Below are 21,550 nucleotides of genomic sequence, written 5' to 3' on the forward strand. Positions count from 1 at the left end.
ACAAACTTCGATAAGAAATGCACTTTAATCTTTAATTATTGTTCCCGACTTCTACGATCCTGGTTCAAACAGGTGCCCAAAGCACAGACTCACCTAGAAACATCTTCAACCCGTCGAAGAGATCCCAGGAATAGTCCATGACCAGCTGAATCAATGGGCCAACAAACAGCACCTGTTGAACACACAAGCAGTTTACTTTCCATGAAGGATTGCTCTAATAAGGGACTCGAGGTACGTTGACCCTCCTCCCACCCCTCTTCTCCTCACCCCAGCATTAAACTTCTTTCCTCCATTATTCTGGTGCCAGGGAGAAGATATGTCTTGACCGAAGGTGGTGTGAGACGCACCCTCCCTCCGCTAGCTTACAGGTCACCATTGGGCAAGGTGTAGCACCTGCTTAACCCCCTCGATCAGGGTCACATGAAGCCGTGGGCTGGCCACGAGGAGCCGGTGCATTTCACAAGCCCTGGTTACGTGACCACTCACGCCAGTGCTGGGGTCACCCATCTTGTAAAGACACTGGCCCAGAGGGCGGTGATGCCAAACCACTTCTGTAGAAAAATTTGCCGAGAACAATCGTGGTCACGGAAAGATCACGATCGCCCCCGCTATACGAGATGGCACATAACGAGCAAGCCTCCATTATCGGTTTGTTCAACTTCCCTTTAAATGCATCTCTGTTCTGGACCTCCAGCCTTCTCCGTGGGAGAGAGCTCCACATTCTCTGGGGAAAGAACTTTTTACCTTCCCTACTGATTTGTTAGTCATTGTTCCGGTTTCACCCACAACACGGAATAACTTTTTCTATCCTAATCATATAGATTTACTTGCAAAGAAAGCACAACAACACCTCTACTTCCTTAGAAGGCTCCTTGAAGATGTCCTGGATACGACGGAGGCCGGTGCCCGTGATGGAGCTGACTGAGTTTACAACTCTCTGCAGCTTATTGCAATCCTGTGTAGTGTTCCCCCCCCCCCCCCCCAATACCAGATGCAGCCAGTTAGATTGCTCACCACGGTATATCTGTAGAAATTTGCAAACCTCGTACCAAACCTCCTCAGACTCCTAATGAAATATAGCTGTTGTCTCGCCTTCTTTGTACCTGCATTCGATATGTTGGGACCAGGTTAGATCCTCAGAGATACTGTCACTCAGGAACTTGAAATTGCTCACTCTCTCCCCGTCTGATCCCTCTATCAGGGCTGGTGTGTGTTCCCTCATCCTACCCGTTCTGGTGCCCCAATCAATACCTTCTCCAAGGACAACCAGAACTGTTCACAGTTCGCAGAATAGTCTAACTAAGGTTCTGAAGATCTAATGTAACTGCTCTTCTTATTCAGAGTTAACAAAAACATTGAGACCAGAGTGATTAAAGCAGATTTCACTTACCCCGTCCGCACACTCACCATGGTCAGCAGGAGGGGAAAGCAGGCGGCTGCGAAGATGCCCTCCAAATGGATGCCCATCAATGCCAGCAGCGATGGACCTGTCTAATCAGAACATTCAGCGAGTCAGACTCCTCTCGCCCTGCGTGCACACGGGACGATGTCTTCAGCCGATGCGGCTGTCACTGACACACGCTGACACACACACACACACACAAAATGCTGGAGACACTCAGCAGGTCTGGCAGTATCCATGCAGGGGAACGAACAGCCTCGGGCCGAGACCTTTCATCGGGACCGGAAGGGAAGGGGGCAAAATCCAGAAGAGGCAATGGGCAGACTCCCCTTGTTACCTGTGGAATTTATTGCCACAGATGGCTGTGGAGACCAAGTTAACGGGTATATTTAAAATGGAGGTTGGCAGTTCCTTGATTAGTAAGGGCACCAAAGGTTATGGGGAGAAGGAAGGAGGATGGGTTTGAGAGGGAAAATAAATCAGCCATGATAGAATGGTGGAACAGACTCAATGGGCTGAATGGCCTAATTCTGCTCCGATACCTTATGGTCTAACTTTTTTAAGATGCCGTTCTTAAAATTGTGTTGCATAGCAACCGTTAAATTTAGTGCTGGGCAACCTTAAACAAGAGAGATTAGCTTTATTTGCCACAGGTACGTCAAAACCTGCGGTGAAATCTGCTGCGGATATATTAGGTTATCGTCCGGATAAACGTTCAGACGTTACTCTCTGGCAGAAACCTAGTACCCTCCAATCTACAGTTGCAAGAAAAAGTTTGTGAAACAGATTTTCTGCATTAATTACTCATAAAGTGTGGTCTGATCTTCCTCGAAGTCACAGTAATAGACAATCACAACCTGTTGACTTATAACACACAAACAATTATACTTTTCATGTCTTTATTGAACACATTGTTCAATCATTCACAGTCCAGGCTGGGAAAAGTATGTGAACCCTTGTATTTAATAACTGGTAGAACCTCCTTCAGCAGCAATAACACAGAACAACCCAGCACACTACAGGCCCTTCGGCCCACAATGTCATGCCGACCCTCAAACCCTGCCTCCCATATAACCCCCCCCAAGTTAAATTCCTCAATATACCTGTCTATAGAACATAGAATAACAGTACTGTGCTGTACTATTCGATGTTCTATAGTATATTAGCAAATGTCATGACAGAGCAAAGATTTATTGATGAACCAATTCTCTTTCTCCTGTTCTTGAAGCACCACTCTCTGCTGAGTAGGACTGAATCTCCAAGCTAATCAGGCAAGTCGTCACTTTTCACCACAGGATACAGGAGCTGAGTTCGGCCATTTGACCCATCGAGTCTGCTCTGCCATTTCATCATGGTTCATCCAATTCCCCCTCAGCTCAATCTCCTGCCTTCTCCCCGTATCCCTTCAAAGAAAGATAGAAATCTTACAGCCATTCGGACCCAAAGTTGTGCCGACCAAGTAACCTACTTGAGAGACTGCCTGGAATTTCCCTACCGCAGAGCCCTCTATTTTTCTAAGCTCCGTGTACCTATCTATGAGTCTCTTAAAAAACCCTACTGTATCCATCTCTACCACCTTTGGCGTCAGTGCATTCCACACACCCACCACTCCATGTGAAAAACTTACCTCTGACATCCCACTTATACCACCTTAAAAACAATACCCCCTCACTCTTGCCATTTCAGCCCTCCACCACACATTTCCTGTGGCTGTAGATCATACTTGCACAATGGTGAGGAGGAACTTTAGACCATTCCTCCACACAAAACTGTTTCAGTTCATCAATATTTCCGGGATACCTTGCACGAACAGCCCTCTTCGGGTCATGCCGCAGCATCTCAATCGGGTTGAGTTCTGGTCATTCCAAATCACCAACTTCCTTCTTTTTAAGCCATTCTGTTGTTGGTTTACTCTTGTGTTTCAGATCATCGTCTTGTTGCATCATCCAGCTTCTGTTCAGCTTCAGGTGACGGACTGCTCTCCCATAAAATTCCTTGATACAATTTTGAATTCATTGTTCCCTCAACGACCGCAAGCTGTCCGGACCCTGAGGGAGCAAAGCAGCCCAACGCCATGATGCCCCTTCCACCGTGCTTCACAGTTGAGATGAGGTTTTGATGTTGGCGTGCAGTGCCCTTTTCCCTCCAAACATAGCGGTGTGCATTTCTGCCAAAAAGTTCAACTTCTGTCGCATCTGTCCACGGACCATCGTCCCAGAAGCGTCGTAGAACATCCAGGTAGCCTTTTGCAAACTTGAGATGTGCAGCAATGTTTTTTTTTGGGGGGGAGAGCAGTGGATTCCTCCGTAGTGTCCTTCCATGAACACCATTCTTGATCTGTGTTTTTCTTAGAGCGGACACATTAGAAGATACTTCCACAAGTCTTTTGCTGTTACCCTTGAGTTCTTTTTCACCCCCTTCGGCATTCATTGATTGGAACATCTAACTCCAAGGAGCCTTTGTAGAAGGCCCCAGAGATTCCCATACTTGTTTGAATCTAGACTGTGATTGTTTAAATGGTGTACCCAGCGTTGATGAAAAGTAGTACAACTGTTTGTGCGTTATTAGTTTAGGCAGATTGCGTTTGTCTATTATTGTGACTGAGATGAAGATCAGACCACACTTTAGAACCATAGAACACTACGGCACAGTACAGGCCCTTCAGCCCTCCAGGTTGTGCCGACCCATATAATCCTTAAAAAAAAGTACTAAACCCACACTACCCCATAACCCTCCATTTTTCTTTCATCCATGTGCCTGTCCAAGAGGCTCTTAAATACCCCTAATGTTTTAGCCTCCACCACCATCCCTGGCAAGTCATTCCAGGCACTCACTGGATCTGCTGTCAAGAAGGTAACTGAAGATAAGGGGTTCTCTCCACACCTTGTTACAAATCGTGCAGAACACTGCCATTTCCTCAGCGTTTGTCTGATTTTTACGCCAGCTCGACACTCAACCCAGCACGGGTGGAAAGTGTGTAAGGAGTCGGCGGGATTCGAACCCGGGACCACTCGCCTCTGAGTCCAGTGTGGCTGTCACTACGCCACCGGCTGGCTACCCATAAGGAGTAGCGAATCACAAACAGGATTAATTCCGCAGATAACACGCACAAAATGCTGGAGGAACTCAGGCCTTCAGCCTCTACGGAAAAGTTGAAGTTCTGGGCCAAGACCCTTCGGCAGGACTGGAGGAAAAGGAAGGTGAAGAATTGGAGTTAAAAGGTCGAAGGAGGTGAGAAAGAAAGACAAGGTGATAGGTGAAACCAGGAGGTGGGACCGGGGGGGGGGGGGGGGGGATTGAAGTAAAGAGCTGGGAAGTTGTTTGGTGAATGAGACAGAAGGCCGTAGAAGATAGAAAAGAGGGGGAGGAGCACCAGAGGGAGGTGATGGGAAGGCAAGGAGATGAGGTGAGAGAGGGGAATGGTGAAGGAGGGAGGCCTCATCGGAAGTTTGAGAAATCGATGTTCATGCCATCAAGTTGGAGGCTACCCAGACGGAATAAAAGGTGTTGCTCCTCCAACCTGACATCCCGACAGTGGAGAAGGTCATGGATGGACATATCGGAATGGGAATGGGACGTGGAATTAAAATGGGTGGCCACTGGGAGATCCAGCTTGTTCTGGCGGACCGAGCGTAGGTGCTCGGCGAAGCGGTCTCCCAATCTACGCTGAGCCTCACTGATATAAAGGAGGCCACACCGGGAGCCCCAAAACCAGTAGATGACCCCAACGGACTCACAGGTGAAGGATGAACTCAGCAGGTCGGGCAGCATCCGTTGAAAGGAGCAGTCAATGTTCCGGCCCGAAACGTTGACTGCTCATTTCAACGGATGCTGCCCGACCTGCTGAGTTCATCCAGTTTGTTTGTACGTCTTGATTTGACCACAGAATCTGCAGTGTACTTTGTTGCCGTGTTGCCTCACCTGGAAGGATGGTTTGGGGCTCTGAATGGTAGTGAGGGAGGAGGTGTAGGGGCAGGTGCAGCACCTGTTCCCCCTGCAAGGAAAGGTGCCAGGAGGGATATCAGTGGGGAGGGACGAATGGACAAGGGAGTTGTGTAGGGAAGGATTTGCGAGGGTAAGTGCCAGGGAGATCTGTGGGGAGGGATGAATGGACTTGCAAGGATTAGTGCCACCCTCGACCGTTCCCCATCCCCCTTCCCCTCTCTCACCTCATCTCCTTGCCCGTCCATCACCTCCCTCTGGTGCTCAACCCCCTTTTACTTTCTTCCATGGCCTTCTATCCTCTCCTATCAGACGCCCCCTTCTCCAGCCCTTTATCTCTTTCACCGATCAACTTCCCAGCTCATTACTTCACCCCTCCCCCTCCCAGTTTCACCTATCACCTTGTGTTTCTCTCTCCCCTCACCCCACCCTCTATCTCTGTCTCATCTTTGTACTGGAGAGTTTAACATCGGTAGCTGAGCGAAGGGCGCTGAGTAGGCTACGGTCAATTATGGAAAACTCTGAACATCCTCTACATAGCACCATCCAGAGACAGAGAAGCAGTTTCAGCGACAGGTTACTATCGATGCAATGCTCCTCAGACAGGATGAAGAGGTCAATACTCCCCAATGCCATTAGGCTTTACAATTCAACCGCCAGGACTTAAGAACTTTTTAAAAGCTATTATTAATGCTTTTTGAGATAGTGATTTAGATGCATATCATATTTTTTACTGAGTTAAGTATTGTATGTTATTAGTTTTGCTACAAGTGTATGGGACATTGGAAAAAAAGTTGAATTTCCCCATGGGGATGAATAAAGTATCTATCTATCTATCTATCTTTAGTCTTGCCAAAGGGTTTCAGCTTGAAACGTCGACTGTACTTTTTCTCCCCCATAGATGCCGCCTGGCCTGCTGAGTTCCTCCAGCATTTTGTGTGCATTGACTGGAATTAAAATGTTCAGCCACTGGTAAGTGCGGAGGTGGTCAATAGGGAGTGATAGGAATTAGAAATGTCTCAGAAGGACTGGAGAGAAATCAACGAGGTTCAATCTTTCCAGGCAATCAGGGTGGATTTCAAATTGGGCTGGTGATACGCCATAACGTCATAATCAAGTTCGCTGATGACAGAACCGTCGTCAGCTGAATCAAAGGTGGCGGCAAATCAACATATAGGAGGGAGATCGAAAATCTGGCTGAGTGGTGTCATAACAACCACCTCTCGCTCAATGTCAGCAAGACCAAGGAGCTGATTACTGACCTCAGGAGAGGGAAACCAGGGGTCCATGAGGCAGTCCTCATCAGAGGATCAGAGGTGATGAGGGTCAGCAACTTTAAACTTCTTGCCGTTATTATTTCAAAGGACTTGTCTTGGGCCCAGCACGTAGGGGCGATTACGAAGAAAATACAGCAGTGCCTCCACCTCCTTAGGAGTTTGCGGAGATTAGGCAAGACATCTAAAACTCTGACCAACTTCTACAGGTGTGTGATGTCGATTGGCTGCATCACAGCCTGGTATGGAAACACCAGCACCCTTGAATGGAAAATCCTACAGTAGTAGTGGAAGCGGCCCAGTCTATCACAGGTAAAGCCCTCCCCATCGCTGAGCGCATCTACATGAAACGCTGTCGCAGGAAAGCAGCATCCATCATCAGGGATCCTCACCGCCCAGGCCATGCTCTCTTCTCACTGCTGCCATAAGGTAGAAGGTACAGGAGCCTCAAGACTCGCACCACCAGGTTCAGGAACAGTTACTACCCCTCAACCATCAGGAAGGTGGTACAGGAGCCTCAGGACTCACACACCAGCTTCAGGAACAGTTACTACCCTTCCAACATACTATACTTAACTTCACTCGCCCCATCATTGATGTTCCCATAACCTATGGACTCACTATCTCATGTTCTCGATATTTATTACTTATTTATTCATTATTATTATTCCTTTCCTTTTGTTTTGTACAGTTTGTTGTCTTTCGCACACCGGTTGAATGCCCAAGTTGGTGCGGTCTTCCATTGATTCTGAATGGTTATTATTCTATAGCGTTATTGAGTATGCCCGCAGGAAAATGGTTGTATATGGCGGCACACATGTACAATCGGCCCTCCTTATCTGCAGGGGATTGGATCTGGGACCCCCCATGGATACTAAAAAACGTGGATGCTCAAGTCCCTTATTTAACCTGTCTCAATGCAGTGGACCTTAGGACCCAGCGGAACCCCGAACTTTATTTAACCTGTCTCAGTGCAGTGGACATTAGGACCCAGCAGAACCCCGAACTTTATTTAACCTGTCTCAGTGCAGTGGACCTTAGGACCCAGCGGAACCCCGAACTTTATTTAACCTGTCTCAGTGCAGTGGGCATTAGGACCCAGCGGAACCCCGAACTTTATTTAACCTGTCTCTCTGCGGTGGACATTAGGACCCGGCGGAGCTCTGAATCCGCAGTGTTTCTGTTCACGGAAATAATCACAATCACGAATGAAAATAAGGTGGAAGTAATAAAGCGATCAGAAAGAGGTGAAACGCCATCGGTCACTGGAAAAGCATTAGGCTACTGTCGGTCAACGATAGGAACAATTTTGAAAGGCCCTGCCCCAATGAAAGCAATGCAGTGGTTTAATTATTGAAATACGTATGTTTCTTAAGTGCATTGAAAGGTAAAATCTGTACTATATACTAAGAAAAACGTTTGACTAACTGGTGCTAAATAATATCCGATGAACCTGTTCCGACTTGAAATCCAACTTAAAGACTCAGGAACGGAACTCGTTCATAACCCAGGGACTGCCTGTACTTTTAAGTCATTTCTACATTACTTATAATACCTAATACAATGTAAATGCTATATAAATACTTGTTATACTGCATTGTTTAGGGAGTAATGACAAGAAAAAATAGTCTGTGCATGCTCAAACAACGAGTGCTGGAGAGAGAACTTCCGGGTTTTCCCGATCCGCGGTTGGTTGAATCCGCGCGTGCGGGACCCGCGGATAAGGAGGGCCGACTGTACTTTGGTGATAAATTTACTTTGAACCCTGAAGCAACCCCGTGCCAAAGACGCAGACGTACCTTGAAACCCGTGTACTGGCGCCACATCCAGACCCATAACGGAGAAAGTGCTGAGACGACCAAGACGCTGGTGAATCGGCGCTTGATCACGGTTGGGTGATCCCTGTCGGGCACACGAAAAACAACCAGTCATTCCTACAGCCCTTGTGGGAGGAGCCACCCCATTCCTCACTCCGGGGCCTCGTGCGTCTTGCTTGAACAGACAGTTCTCGAAACAACACAGAGAAAATAAACCTGAATAAAACCTTATAACATATTCAGTATCTTGTGGGTCTATTACACCGGACAAGAACGATTCTGCTTCCTGAATACTTTTGGCTGTATTTTATGGATCTTGGGCTGCTGATTGTGAAAATCAGCATGAAATCTCCCTATCGTGCACCATTTTTTTTGAAATCACCTATATCTGTAATTTCAATTCATAGCTCAAGTCAGAATAACTCATGCCAAGATTAAGGAAGGCATTTTTGTTGGTCCACAAATCACACAGGTCATCAATGACAGGCGATTCGAAGAGCTTCTAGTGGGACCGGAGAAAATCACATGGAAGGCATTCAAGGATGTTGTTGAAGATTTTCTTGGCAACGACAGAGCACCGAACTACGTGCAGCTGGTTGACAACATGTTTCAAGCATACAAAACCCATTTAGACTTCTTCCCTGCCAATCTTGGCGCTGTCAGTGACGAGCACGGTGAAAGGTCTCACCAGGACATTGTGGTCATGGAGAAACGGTATCAGGGCAACTGGAATCCATCAATGCTGGCTGACACGAGGAAATCTGCAGATGCTGGAATTTCAAACCACACACACACAAAATGCTGGTGGAACACAGCAGGCCAGGCAGCATCTCGACGTTTCGGGCCGAGAACCTTCGTTAGTCCTGACGTAGGGTCTCGGCCCGAAACGTCGGCAGTGCTTCTCCCTATAGATGCTGCCTGGCCTGCTGTGTTCCACCAGCATTTTGTGAATGCTGGCTGATTATTGTTGGACACTTCAGTGAGAAGCCTCAGACACTGAGTACAAATGAAAACCATCAACAAAGCATTTTTGTTGTCATTTCGTTCTGCGCCTTGTGGCACGTCGGGCAGCAACCTTGCCGTTCTTTAGCATCTGGCTGATTTTTACAAGGCTGAGACGCTAGCTCATTGCTCAATCCAGCACGAATGGAAAGCGAGCAAAGAACCGGCTAGATTCTAACTTGGGAACAATCACTTCAAAGTCCTATGTAGATGCCATTATACAACCGGCCAGCTGAAAGTATTTTTTTTAAGCTTAGATGAACTATTGCAAAGCATCATGCAATTAAACGCGTTATATTCAATAAAAGTTAATTTCTTGTTTCTACAAATTCCTACGTGATACAAGTAGTCTGGAATTATATTTGTGTCCCGTATAATAAGTACGTTAATCTAAGAATTTGTGCCCCCATTACCATAAGACATCATGGGGCAGTTCACAGAAACATTACAAGCCAAAATCTGATCCTGTTCCACAAAAGGAGATGTCAGGTTAGGAAGCAATTTAAAGATAGATTAAGTTGCTTGAAAGACAGAAGACAAAGACAAGATAGATGAAATATATTATGACATTAAATTGAACAAGTGCACAACTCCAGGCAAATGTTAACAATCCACAGAAAAGTGATAGTATTTGTACAATACTGAATGACTCGTGTACTTACGGGAAATCAATCTGAATTGAAGTTTTAAATTCCTCCAAACTAAAACTCAAACACCGTCTATAAATTTGCCTATGATACATTTGCTGATATTGTTGGTAGAATCTCAGGTGGTGATGAGAGGGCGTACAGGAGTGAGATATACCAGCTAGTTGAGTGGTGTCGCAGCAACAACCTTATACTCAACGTCAGTAAGACCACAGGAAGGGTGAGACGAGGGAACACACACCAGTCACAGAGGGATCAGAAGTGGAGAGGGTGAGCAATCTCGAGTCCCTCGGTGTCAATATATCTGAGGATTTAACCTGGTCCCAACATATCCATGCAGCTATAAAGTCAAGCCAAGTCACTTTTTATTGTCATTTCGACCATAACTGCTGGTACAGTACACAGTAAAAACAAGTCAATGTTTTTCAGGACCATGGTGTTACATGACACAGAACAAAAACTAGACTGAACTACGTAAAAAAAACAACACAGAGAAAGCTAGACTACAGACCTACCTAGGACTGCATAAAGTGCACAAAACAGTGCAGGCATTACAATAAATAATAAATAAGACAATAGGGCAGTAAGGTGTCAGTCCAGGCTCTGGGTATTGAGGAGTCTGATAGCTTGGGGGAAGAAACTGTGACATAGTCTGGTCGTGAGAGCCCGAATGCTTCGGTGCCTTTTCCCAGATGGCAGGAGGGAGAAGAGTTTGTACGAGGGGTGCGTGGGGTCCTTCATAATGCTGTTTGTTTTGTGGATGCAGCGTGTAGTGTAAGCGTCCGTAATGGTGGGAAGAGAGACCCCGATGATCTTCTCAGCTGACCTCACTATCCGCTGCAGGGTCTTGCTATCTGAGACGGTGCAATTTCCGAACCGGGCAGTGACGCAGCTGCTCAGGATGCTCTCAATACAACCCCTGTAGAATGTGATGAGGATGGGGGGTGGGAGATGGACTTTCCTCAGCCTTCGCAGAAAGTAGAAACGTTGCTGGGCTTTCTTTGCTAAGGAGTTGGTGTTGAGGGACCAGGTGAGATTCTCCGCCAGGTGAACACTATTGAGAAATATACCTGACATAATCATTATATATACCTGAAATATAATCACTATGTACTAGCTATTTACTACACTATGTAATCACTCCTATGTACTAAATATTACTATGTATTATTTTACTAGACACATTTTGCTATGTATTGTTTTACTAGATACCTTGTATTCTCTTAGCTACATACTGCGGCAGTTAAAGAACACCTGTTTAGCTAGCAGCACTAATTAGCTGAAATGTACTCCATATATTATACTCAGCCTTTGTTTAGTAAGAGATAACGGTGGCGGACAGGATGGTATGAGCAGGAAATGTAATGTGAGGGAAAAATAACCTTGGCCAGAAATGGGGCCCCAACGCGAACTGCAGAGAAATAATGGTGGCGCACCGAGAGCTAGACAAGAGCGATTGATTAGTTAATGTATAGATGATATGCAACTAAAAATTGATTGGGTATGCTGATAAAACTGAAATGTAACTGAGATAAGAAATTATTATAAAGAATGCTGTACACCGGAGCTCGGCGGGCTTTCGGTGACAAGTTCATTGATTGCCTCAGCCTTTGTTTGCAGATAAAGGTTTACACTTCTCGAAGAATTGTCTGCGTCTCCTGGTCATTTCAAGTAACCACGACAAAATTGGCGTCACGAGCAGGATCGGAAAGAGACCCGCGAGAAGGATTCGGCGGGTTGAGGCCGCTTCCCAGTCCCTCTAGAGCCCTCACAGAGCAAACAGAATTACGGGATGCACCCAGAAAAAAGATAAGCGCTTTTTGCGACAATTTGGACTAAAGTTCTGTTGGTTTTGGGGGTCTCGGGGACTCAGAGGTGTGTAGCAACTGCCGAAGGGTCTCTCCGATCCAAAGAATCTGGCAGAATTGGGGGTTTGACAGGAAGCTCAGAAGATTGATCGAGAACACTGCAGTGGGGGTAAGTACGAATAAGGTAATAAGAAGTTGAGTAAAGAAAATTCCACGTGGTGTTGGTCAGTCCCTGTGGATACCGCTTCGTATGACAAAGGGCTGAACGGGCAGGGAGAGTGAAGAGATACTTCCTGTGAGTACTGCCCTAGGTTGAGGGCTGCTCGGACAGAATGGAATAGAAGGTAAGAAGAATTTGATAAATTGCTTGAACACTGGTAGAATAAACTGTAGGGATAGGCGTGGAGATAGGATCGGGGAGGTATTTGAACTGTGAGATTTTTTTAAAGAAATAATACCCAAGAGAAGAAGAGAATAACATGGCGGAAGAAAACGGAACAGCAGGAGACATACTGTGCAAGAAATTCTCGGTAAGTAGAGGTGAGATTACTGCAATTTCAGAGAAATGGGGGGAAAAGAACCAAAAACCTGCGCACGAATTGGCCAAAAGAAGGGACATTCGATGTGTGAAGAGATGGAAGCACTAATTAAAAATCATAAACCAAACGATAAGTCCAAGAAAAGGGAGGAAAGGAGAGAGCAGGAGATGGAAGTATTGAGACTTTTTAGGATGGAGGGAGAGAGATTGAGAAAAGACAGGCAGGATTTTGATAATAAACAAAAAAGACGCAAGGGAACAGGAAAAACAGTCGGGTGGGGGAAGAGGAAAAGCCTAACAGAAACCCGGCTTCAGCTCCATACCCGGATCTGAAAGAAGTAGAAAGACCCCCTCCCTATCATGAGCAGGGAACACCCAAGCAGTGCCCCATGATATCAGGAACAGTAAGCCTGCAGGGGGAAGAGTAGAGGTCTGGGACCCTGAGGAGGAAAGAAGGAAATATGAGAGGGTGAGAGAGGTGCTGAGGAATGAGATAGAGGGAGAAAAGATAAGGATGGAACAGGAAAGAAGAGAGATGGAAAGAGAAGTTGAAAGGCCACAGCAGCTCAGAGAGAAGAGGGATTATGAGGAGTATCAGTTATACTGTAGAGACGGACAGACTAGAAGAGAACAGGAATCATCTAGATGGCAAGAACGGAGTGAGTTGAGAGGAAGTTGGAGGAAGGTAGGAGACGAGAGTTTGGAGGAAGCACGAGAGAGAACAGAGAGACAGATATTGGAGATGGAAGAGGGGACTAGAGGAGAGAAGGAGCAAGGGAGAAGGTATACCCCAAGGAGGTATGAGTGGCAGCCAGTAGAAATAGGGTCAGCAATAGATGAAGAATCAGGTGAGGAAGGAAGCTTGATTACATGGAACGGGGAGAAGGAAATGCTGCCACTGCTGGTAAAGGGATCAGGACAAGTACAGTATATCCCTTGGGGATCCCAGGACCTGGAAGGGCTGAAAAATACTCTGCCTAGTCTGCACGAGGGGGCAGGAAAGTGGATTAGAGCCTTCAAGGAGGAAACAACAGGACGATTGTTGGCTATGGGAGATTTGAAGGCACTGCTGATAAGGTTGATGGGAACTTCCAAGCTAAAAGATCTGATGGAAATGGCTGGCTTACAGAATGTGGACAGCCCACAGACTGATGGGACCAATTTTGATCCAGTGAGGCAGAGGGTATGGCAGGCCCTCAGGAAGCTTTACCCACCCAGAGTGGACCCCAAAGCCTTAAAGGGGGAACAACTGGGAGACACTGAAAACCCAGCAGCCTATGTAGAAAACCAGTTGAAAAGGTGGAGACTGGAGACTGAGCAAGAGGTGGAAAATAGCTTGTTTCTGAACTCACTGTTCCGACAAAGCATTCTGGACGCAATGCCTCCGCAAGTCAAATCTAAATTGGAGGAAGTGGTTGGGCTGTCGTCGCTGACCCCACAAGCATTCAGCGATCACGCAGTCCACGCGGTGGAGAAATATCGGAGAGACAAACGAAAGCTGGCTGAGCAGCAAGAAGAGGTGCAGCGAAAGCTATTGCAAATGCAGCTCGAAGAACTGAAAAAAGAAGGAAAAAGAAAAAAGCAAAAAGATGCTGCCAGCCACCACCAGTGTGAGTACAGCCATTAAAGTGAATGAAGCACCACTACATAGAGGAACCGATCATTCTGTCAGTCAAGGGCCAGAAAACCCCATACCAATAATGAATGTCTTCGGAGGAGCATTTCCACAGATGCCCTATCAGGGACAGAGTAGATTTAAGCAACAGCCCAGACAGGACTGGAAGTCCTAAGGAGGGGGGGGAGAGGAGTTATGGGCAGACTGGTTAGAAAGCAGACTAGAGGGATGGGGTGCGTGGCTGACCAAAATGGCAATAGCTGAAGGTGTTGTATTGATAAGTTGTGCACTTATTCTGTGCTGTTTTCTTCCATGTCTCAAGACTTTGATAGTGCCTGCGACAGCAAAACGATTCCCGATGCTCCTGGAAATTATTGAATCTGACCCCAGACAAGGAGAAAAGCCGATGATGTACTGCTACAGTCTGCGCGACGCATCAAATGGACTGGAGGGTGTTAATGATGTGGACACTAGTCTGTAAAGGTGTCTGAGTCTTTTTTCCTGTCTCAGCTACGGAGGGACAGGTTTTTGGCTCAGCAGCCTAGGGTAACAGAGAGAGATCATTTTGAGCTCCGAGTATGGAAATTGTAGTTGACCCAAATTTGGGATTAAAATGCTGGACTTTATTTTGGCTTTGATGCACGGCCTCTGAGTGTTCTCTTTCTGTGTGAGACCCTGTGAGTCTCAAAGGGGGGAATTATATTGAGAAATATACCTGACATAATCATTATATATACCTGAAATATAATCACTATGTACTAGCTATTTACTACACTATGTAATCACTCCTATGTACTAAATATTACTATGTATTATTTTACTAGACACATTTTGCTATGTATTGTTTTAACTAGATACCTTGTATTCTTTTAGCTACATACTGCGGCAGTTAAAGAACACCTGTTTAGCTAGCAGCACTAATTAGCTGAAATGTACCCCATGTATTAGACTCAGCCTTTGTTTAGTAAGAGATAACGGTGGCAGACAGGATGGTACGAGCAGGAATGTAATGTGAGGGAGGTTGTCTGAAAAAATAACCTTGGCCAGGAATGGGGCCCCATTGCGAACTGGAGAGAAATAATGGTGGCGCACCGAGAGCTAGACAAGAGCGATTGATTAGTTAATGTATAGATGATATGCAACTAAAAATTGATTGGGTATGCTGATAAAACCGAAATGTAACTGAGATAAGAAGTTACTATAAAGAATGCTGTACACCGGAGCTCGGTGGGCTTTCGGTGACAAGTTCATTGATTGCCTCAGCCTTTGTTTGCAAATAAAGGTTTAAACTTCTTGAAGAATTGTCTGCGTCTCCTGGTCATTTCAAGTAACCACGACAACACCAAGAAATTTGGTGCTCTTAACGATCTCTACCGAGGAGCCGTCGATGTTCAGCGGGGAGTGGTCGCTCTGTGCCCTCCTGAAGTCAACAACCATCTCTTTTGTTTCGTTCATGTTCAGAGACAGGTTCATGGCTCTGCACCAAAATGTTGGGCTATGCGGGAGGGAAGGGTCAGATCGATCTTGGAGTAGGATAAAAGGTCAGCACAACAGCGCGGGCTGAAGGGCCTGTACTGTTCCAAGCTCATGTCAGCCACTATCTACAGATTTTTAAACAAGTTGCGCACATTATGAAAACAGTAAGGCTTCAGCAATGCAACTTCAACAATATAAAACATATTTTTGGATGAAATAAGGCACCCAAATTCCTGTATGAAATAGAAAAACTCCGAAGTATTTCAGTCAGATCGCCGATAAATCAGGCGTCAATTAAACCAGCAGACCTTGCAGGTTGGAACAGATCATGAAAAGGAAAGGTAGAGATTCTTGCATTTCTACCTCAAGCCACAGAGAGTGAAACTCATTTTGCAGGTCTGCACAGGTCCCACTTGCAAAATTGACTTCTGCGAAATATGCCTTTATATTGCAAAGAAATGCATGTAATGTCCAATTACAATGAAGACCATTTTTTGTCTTACCGAAAACCAGAGTCCTAGAGGACTGCAGCTCAGAAACAGGCCCTTCAGCCCATCTAGTCCGTGCCGCGCCATTTAAACTGCCTGCTCCCGATGACCTGCGGCCCTCCATTCCCCTTCCATCCACGCAACTAAAATCAAAGCATATCCTTAATCCTGCACCTTTGGACTGTGAAGGAATCATGGGGGAAACATACAAACTCCTCACAGGCAGCGGCAGGAATTGAACCCCGGTCGCCAGCACCATGAAGCATTGTGCTGACCTCTATGCTACCATGCTGTTCCCCCCCCCCCCCCCCCCCCCCCCGCAGGGTTCCAACTTGGAAGTCTTTATTCCATAATCGGAACTGTTGCGGCCGCCATGCACACAGTGATCTCCCGCAATTCATGATGCGACGGTGACTTCACTTACTCACTGCCCGTTACACACCTGGCGCTTAGGGTGGTAATGGAGGTCCTCTAACTCTGCCTGTCCTTGGCCGACTTTAGTCTTGGTGGTGTTCATCGTGTCGGTCACTTCCTCTCGGTTTTCACCACTGTCAGTCACACAAGTCCCGGGTAGAGACTCGGGAATACCGCCCCACTCGGATGTAGAAGGATTCTTCATCGCTGTTTCCCTGACAATTTGTTTTAGCTGTCAGGGTTGTTAGCCCTGAGCAGGGTCTCCCTGAGGTTTAGGATTCTTCATTGCTGTTTCCCTAACAGTTCTGTCTGACCGGTCAGGGTTGCCAGCCCTGAACCTGGAGGACCGGTGGACCACTCTTAGTCTGACCTCTACCCTTTGACCTGCTTGGCATGGGCGACCCTTCCAAAGCACAGAGCCCGACTCCAGCCAACATAGCTCTCCGGGTCATTGAGGCACGCAAGCCTCCAAACCCTACAGCGAGGTTCAGGTCACTTTGACGACCTGGATTCAACGCTGATCTCCCGTGGAGTTTGCACGTTCACCCCATGTCCGCGATGCACTTTCTCCCGCTGTTAGTTGATGGGGAAATGATCAGAAACAGGTTTAATATCACTGGCATATGCCGTGAAATTTGTTAACTTTGCAGAAGCAGTACAATACACAATAATAGAGGAAAAAAATGAATTACAGTAAGTATACATATTTATATTAAGTAGTTAAGTTAAATAAGTAGTGTAAGACAGAAATAAAAAAGCAGCGAGGTAGTGCTCATGGGTTCAGTGTCCATTCAGAAATCTGATGGCAGAGGGGAAGAAGCTGTTCCTGAATCACAGAGTGTGTGTCTTCAGGCTCCTGTACCTCCTCCCCGATGGCAGAGGGGAAGAAGCTGTTCCTGAATCATTGAGTGTGTGCCTTCAGGCTCCTGTACCTCCTCCCTGATGGCAGAGGGGAAGAAGCTGTTCCTGAATCGTTGAGTGTGTGTCTTCAGGCTCCTGTACCCCCTCCCTGATGGCAGAGGGGAAGAAGCTGTTCCTGAATCATTGACTGTCTTCAGGCTCCTGTACCTCCTCCCTGATGGCAGAGGGGAAGAAGCTGTTCCTGAATCGTTGAGTGTGTGTCTTCAGGCTCCTGTACCTCCTCCCTGATGGCGGAGGGGAAGAAGCTGTTCCTGAATCATTGACTGTCTTCAGGCTCCTGTACCTCCTCCCTGATGGCAGAGGGGAAGAAGCTGTTCCTGAATCGTTGAGTGTATGCCTTCAGGCTCCTATACCTCCTCCCTGATGGCAGAGGGGAAGAAGCTGTTCCTGAATCGCTGAGTGTGTGTCTTCAGGCTCCTGTACCTCCTCCCTGATGGCGGAGGGGAAGAAGCTGTTCCTGAATCATTGAGTGTGTTTCTTCAGGCTCCTGTACCTCCTCCCTGCTGGCGGAGGGGAAGAAGCTGTTCCTGAATCGTTGAGTGTGTTTCTTCAGGCTCCTGTACCTCCTTCCTGATGGTAGCAATGAGAAGAGGGCATGTCCTGGGTGGTCCTTAATGATTTTTTGAAGCATCGCTCCTTGAAGATGTCCTGGATACGACGGAGGCTGGTGCCCGTGATGGAGCTGACTGAGTTTATAACTCTCTGCAGCCTCCTGTGATCGAAGTCCTCCTCCCCCAGACAGCGATGCAGCCAGTTAGAATGCTCTCCACGGTACATCTGTAGGAATTTGCCAGGGATTTAGGTGACACACCATCTCCTCAAACTGCTAATGAAATATAGCCGCCGTCTTGTCCTCTTTGCAGCTGCATCCAGATGCTGGGATCAGGTCAAGTCCTCACAGGAGCTTGAAATTGCTCCCTCTCTTCACCTGTGATCGCTCTATGAGGACTGGTATGTGCACCCTCATCTCACCCTCTCTGAAGTCCACAATCAGCTCTTTGGTCTTACTGACATTGATTGCAAGGTTGTTGCTTCGACACCGCTCAGCTAGCACTTCTGTAAGCTCTCATCAGCAGCTGAAAGTCTGCCAACAGTAATTCTTGTTCGAGCAAAGCAACAGCAGCCTTTCATGCCTTTAAAAAAATAAGGATTAATGTTGGCTTGCCTCTCAACTATCCGGTGGATGTGGAAGAGAGAAGCAGTAGAGGGAACCTGTAATTTACTGATCCTCAGCAGTAACTGCAAAGAGGAAATAAGAATTTCGTGCTTCATGTTTCCCCTTGCCTTCAGATGCTGATGTAGACAAAGTTGCCCCGGTTCTCATTTTTTAAATTAAGTTGCTGGGATGATCTGGGGAAAGTTCTGGGCAACAGCACGGAGTTTGACAACTGTTGCACGGGGGTGCATGGGAGGCTCCCGCGGCCAGGAGACTCTCCCGTGCACCCCTCGTCCTTGCGCCACCCAAAGGTGCCGGCTGGGGTTACCCTAGCAACCGCTCTTGCCCTAGTAACCGGCTCTCTCGCCCCCCCTCACCCCGCGCCCGCCCCGGGGCGGCTGCCGCCGCAGCCCCACGCCTCCGCCCGCGTTACCTGGGTAACCGGCTCCTCCACACGTACAGGCTGCCCACGTAGCCGCAGGCCAGCAGCAGGCAGGACACCACCGAGACGGAGCAGAGGTCGGCGCCGCCGCCATGGTCCGCCATCGTCGGCGCACCGGCACTTCCGGCGCGATATTCGCCCCACGCACGTTGCCCTGCGACGCGGAGAATTGACGTCATCGGCGGGCTGTGCCCCCCGCGCGAACTCCATTCATAAAATCGGAGCAGGTAGTGACTGCCACGTTCATGGCGATGGACTCAGCTTTTCGGACGGGCGTACATTAAATAGGTTAAGCGAATTGCTAAAGGAGGAAAGCAATCCTATGCACGGGAGAGGCTCAGATTTGTTTTTGTCATGTGCACCAGGAGACAATGAAAACATATGCTCACCTCTAAAGCAGATGAACCATTTCTGATTACTACTCTTGGTGTATGTAGTTGGGTCGGACAGCAAGCGGGGATGAGAAACAGATTTGGTTTGTCGCCAAAGGCACCTGTAAGTTTCTACAGCTCCACCGTGCAGAGCATTCCGACAGGCTGCGTTACTGTCTGGTATGAGGGGCGGGGGCTACAGCACAGGATCGAAATCAGCTGCAGAGAGTTGTAAACTCAGCTCCATCACGGGCACCAGCCTCCGTAGTGTCCAGGACCTCCCAGGACATGCCCTCTTCTCATTGCTACCATCAGGGAGGAGGTACAGGAGCCTGAAGGCACACACTCAGCGATTCAGGAACAGCTTCTTCCCCTCTGCCATCCGATTCCTGAATGGACATTGAACCCATGAACACTATCTCACTACTTCTTTATTTCTAATTTTGCACTGCTCATTTAATTTAACTAATATAGAGTAATTCAGTTTTTTTCTCTATTATCATGTGCATTGCAATGCTGCCATAAAGATGACAAATTTTTTGACACATGCACGTAAAATTAAACCGAGTTCCGCACCAGAAATCAGAATCAGGTTTCTTATCACCGGCATGTGTTGTGAAATTTGTTAACTTAGCAGCAGCAGTTCAATACAATATATAATCTAGCAGAGACAGAAAAAAATAAATAAAACATAATAATAGTAAATAAACAAGTAAACCAAATACAGTATACGTATATTGAATAGATTTTTTAAAAGTGCAAAAACAGAAATACTGTGTATTTTTTTTAAGAAGTGAGGTAGTGTCCAAAGCTTCAATGCCCATTCAGGAACCAGATGATAGAGGGGAAGAAGCTGTTCCTGAATGGCTGAGTGTGTGCCTTCAGACTTCTGTACCTCCTCCCTGATGGTAACAGTGAGAAAAGGGCATGCCCTGGGTGATGGGGGTCCTTAATAATAGATGCTGCCTTTCTGAGACACCACTCCCTGAAGGTGTCCTGGGTACTTTGTAGGCTAGTGCCCAAGATGGAGCTGACTAGATTTACAACCTTCTGCAGCTTCTTTCTGTCCTGTGCAGTAGCCCCTCCATACCAGACAGTGATGCAGCCTGTCAGAATGCTCTGCATGGTACAACTATAGAAGTTTTTGAGTGTATTTGTTGACATGCCAAATCTCTTCAAACTTTTAACAAAGTATAGCCGCAGTCATGCCTTCTTTATAACTGCATCAATATGTTGAGACCAGGTTAGATCTTCAGAGATCTTGAAACCCAGGAACTTGAAACTTCTCACTCCCTCCACCTCCGATCCCTCTATGAGGATTGGTATGTCTTACCCTTCCCAGCATTATTATGGACCCACAGCACCCAGGACATGCCCTTTTCTCACTGTTACCATCAGGGAGGAGGTACATTGAGAAAAGGGCATGCCCTGGGTGCTGTGGGTCCTTAATAATGGAATCTGCCTTTCTGAGACACCGCTCCCTGAAGATGCCCTGGGAACTTTGTAGCTAGTACCCAAGATGGAGCTGACCAGATTTACAACCCTCTGCAGCTTCTTTCGGTCCTGTGCAGTAGCCCCTCCATACCAGACAGTGATGCAGCCAGTCAGAATACTCTCCACGGTACATCTATAGAAGTTTTTGAGTGTATTTGTTGACATGCCAAATGCCAGATTCTCAGAGATCTTGACACCCAGGAAACTGAAACTGCTCACTCTCTCCACTTCTGATCCCTCTCTGAGGATTGGTATGTGTTCCTTTGTCTTAGCCTTCCTGAAGTCCACAATCAGCTCTTTTGTCTTACTGATGCTGAGTGCCAGGTTGTTGCTGCGGCACCATTCCACTAGTTGGCATATTTCACTCCTGTACGCCCTCTCGTCACCACCTGAGATTCTACCAACAATGGTTGTGTCATCAGCAAATTTATAGATGGTATTTGAGCTATGCCTCGCCACACAGTCATGGGTATATAGAGAGTAGAGCAGTGGGCTAAGCACACACCCCTGAGGTGCACCAGCATTGATCGTCAGCGAGGAGGAGATGTTATCACCAATCCGCACCAATTGTGGTCTTCCGGTTATGAAGTCGAGGATCCAATTGCAGAGGGAGGTACAGAGGCCCGGGTTCTACAGCTTTTCAGTCAGGATTGTGGGATGCAATCCTTGCTCATCCTGAAAGCAAATGCACCATTTCCGTTTATTGCTCTGGTGTCCCTCATTCAGACAGCAAGCACCTGCAG

The 21,550-nt window shown here is 47.1% G+C and overlaps 1 protein-coding gene across 2 annotated transcripts in view; it reads right to left on the reverse strand.

The window, feature by feature from the left end:
• rce1a (Ras converting CAAX endopeptidase 1a) overlaps nucleotides 1-19,073 on the reverse strand; it is a 40,674-nt gene extending 21,601 nt beyond the window's left edge. Inside the window, exons 1-4 of one of the 2 annotated variants that reach the window (XM_073031197.1) lie at nucleotides 18,934-19,073; nucleotides 8,418-8,520; nucleotides 1,408-1,491; nucleotides 94-172 (exon numbers count right to left, since the gene is read on the reverse strand). In XM_073031197.1, coding sequence (XP_072887298.1) covers nucleotides 94-172; nucleotides 1,408-1,491; nucleotides 8,418-8,520; nucleotides 18,934-19,046 — 379 coding nt within the window. In that variant the 5' untranslated portion in view covers nucleotides 19,047-19,073. The remainder of the gene's footprint in view (nucleotides 1-93; nucleotides 173-1,407; nucleotides 1,492-8,417; nucleotides 8,521-18,933) is intronic. The other variant, XM_073031198.1, reaches the window with a different exon arrangement.
• Between the last annotated feature and the right edge of the window lie 2,477 nt (nucleotides 19,074-21,550).

The sequence above is a fragment of the Hemitrygon akajei genome, chromosome 28 (assembly GCF_048418815.1).
Source record: "Hemitrygon akajei chromosome 28, sHemAka1.3, whole genome shotgun sequence".
Taxonomy (NCBI): domain Eukaryota; kingdom Metazoa; phylum Chordata; class Chondrichthyes; order Myliobatiformes; family Dasyatidae; genus Hemitrygon; species Hemitrygon akajei.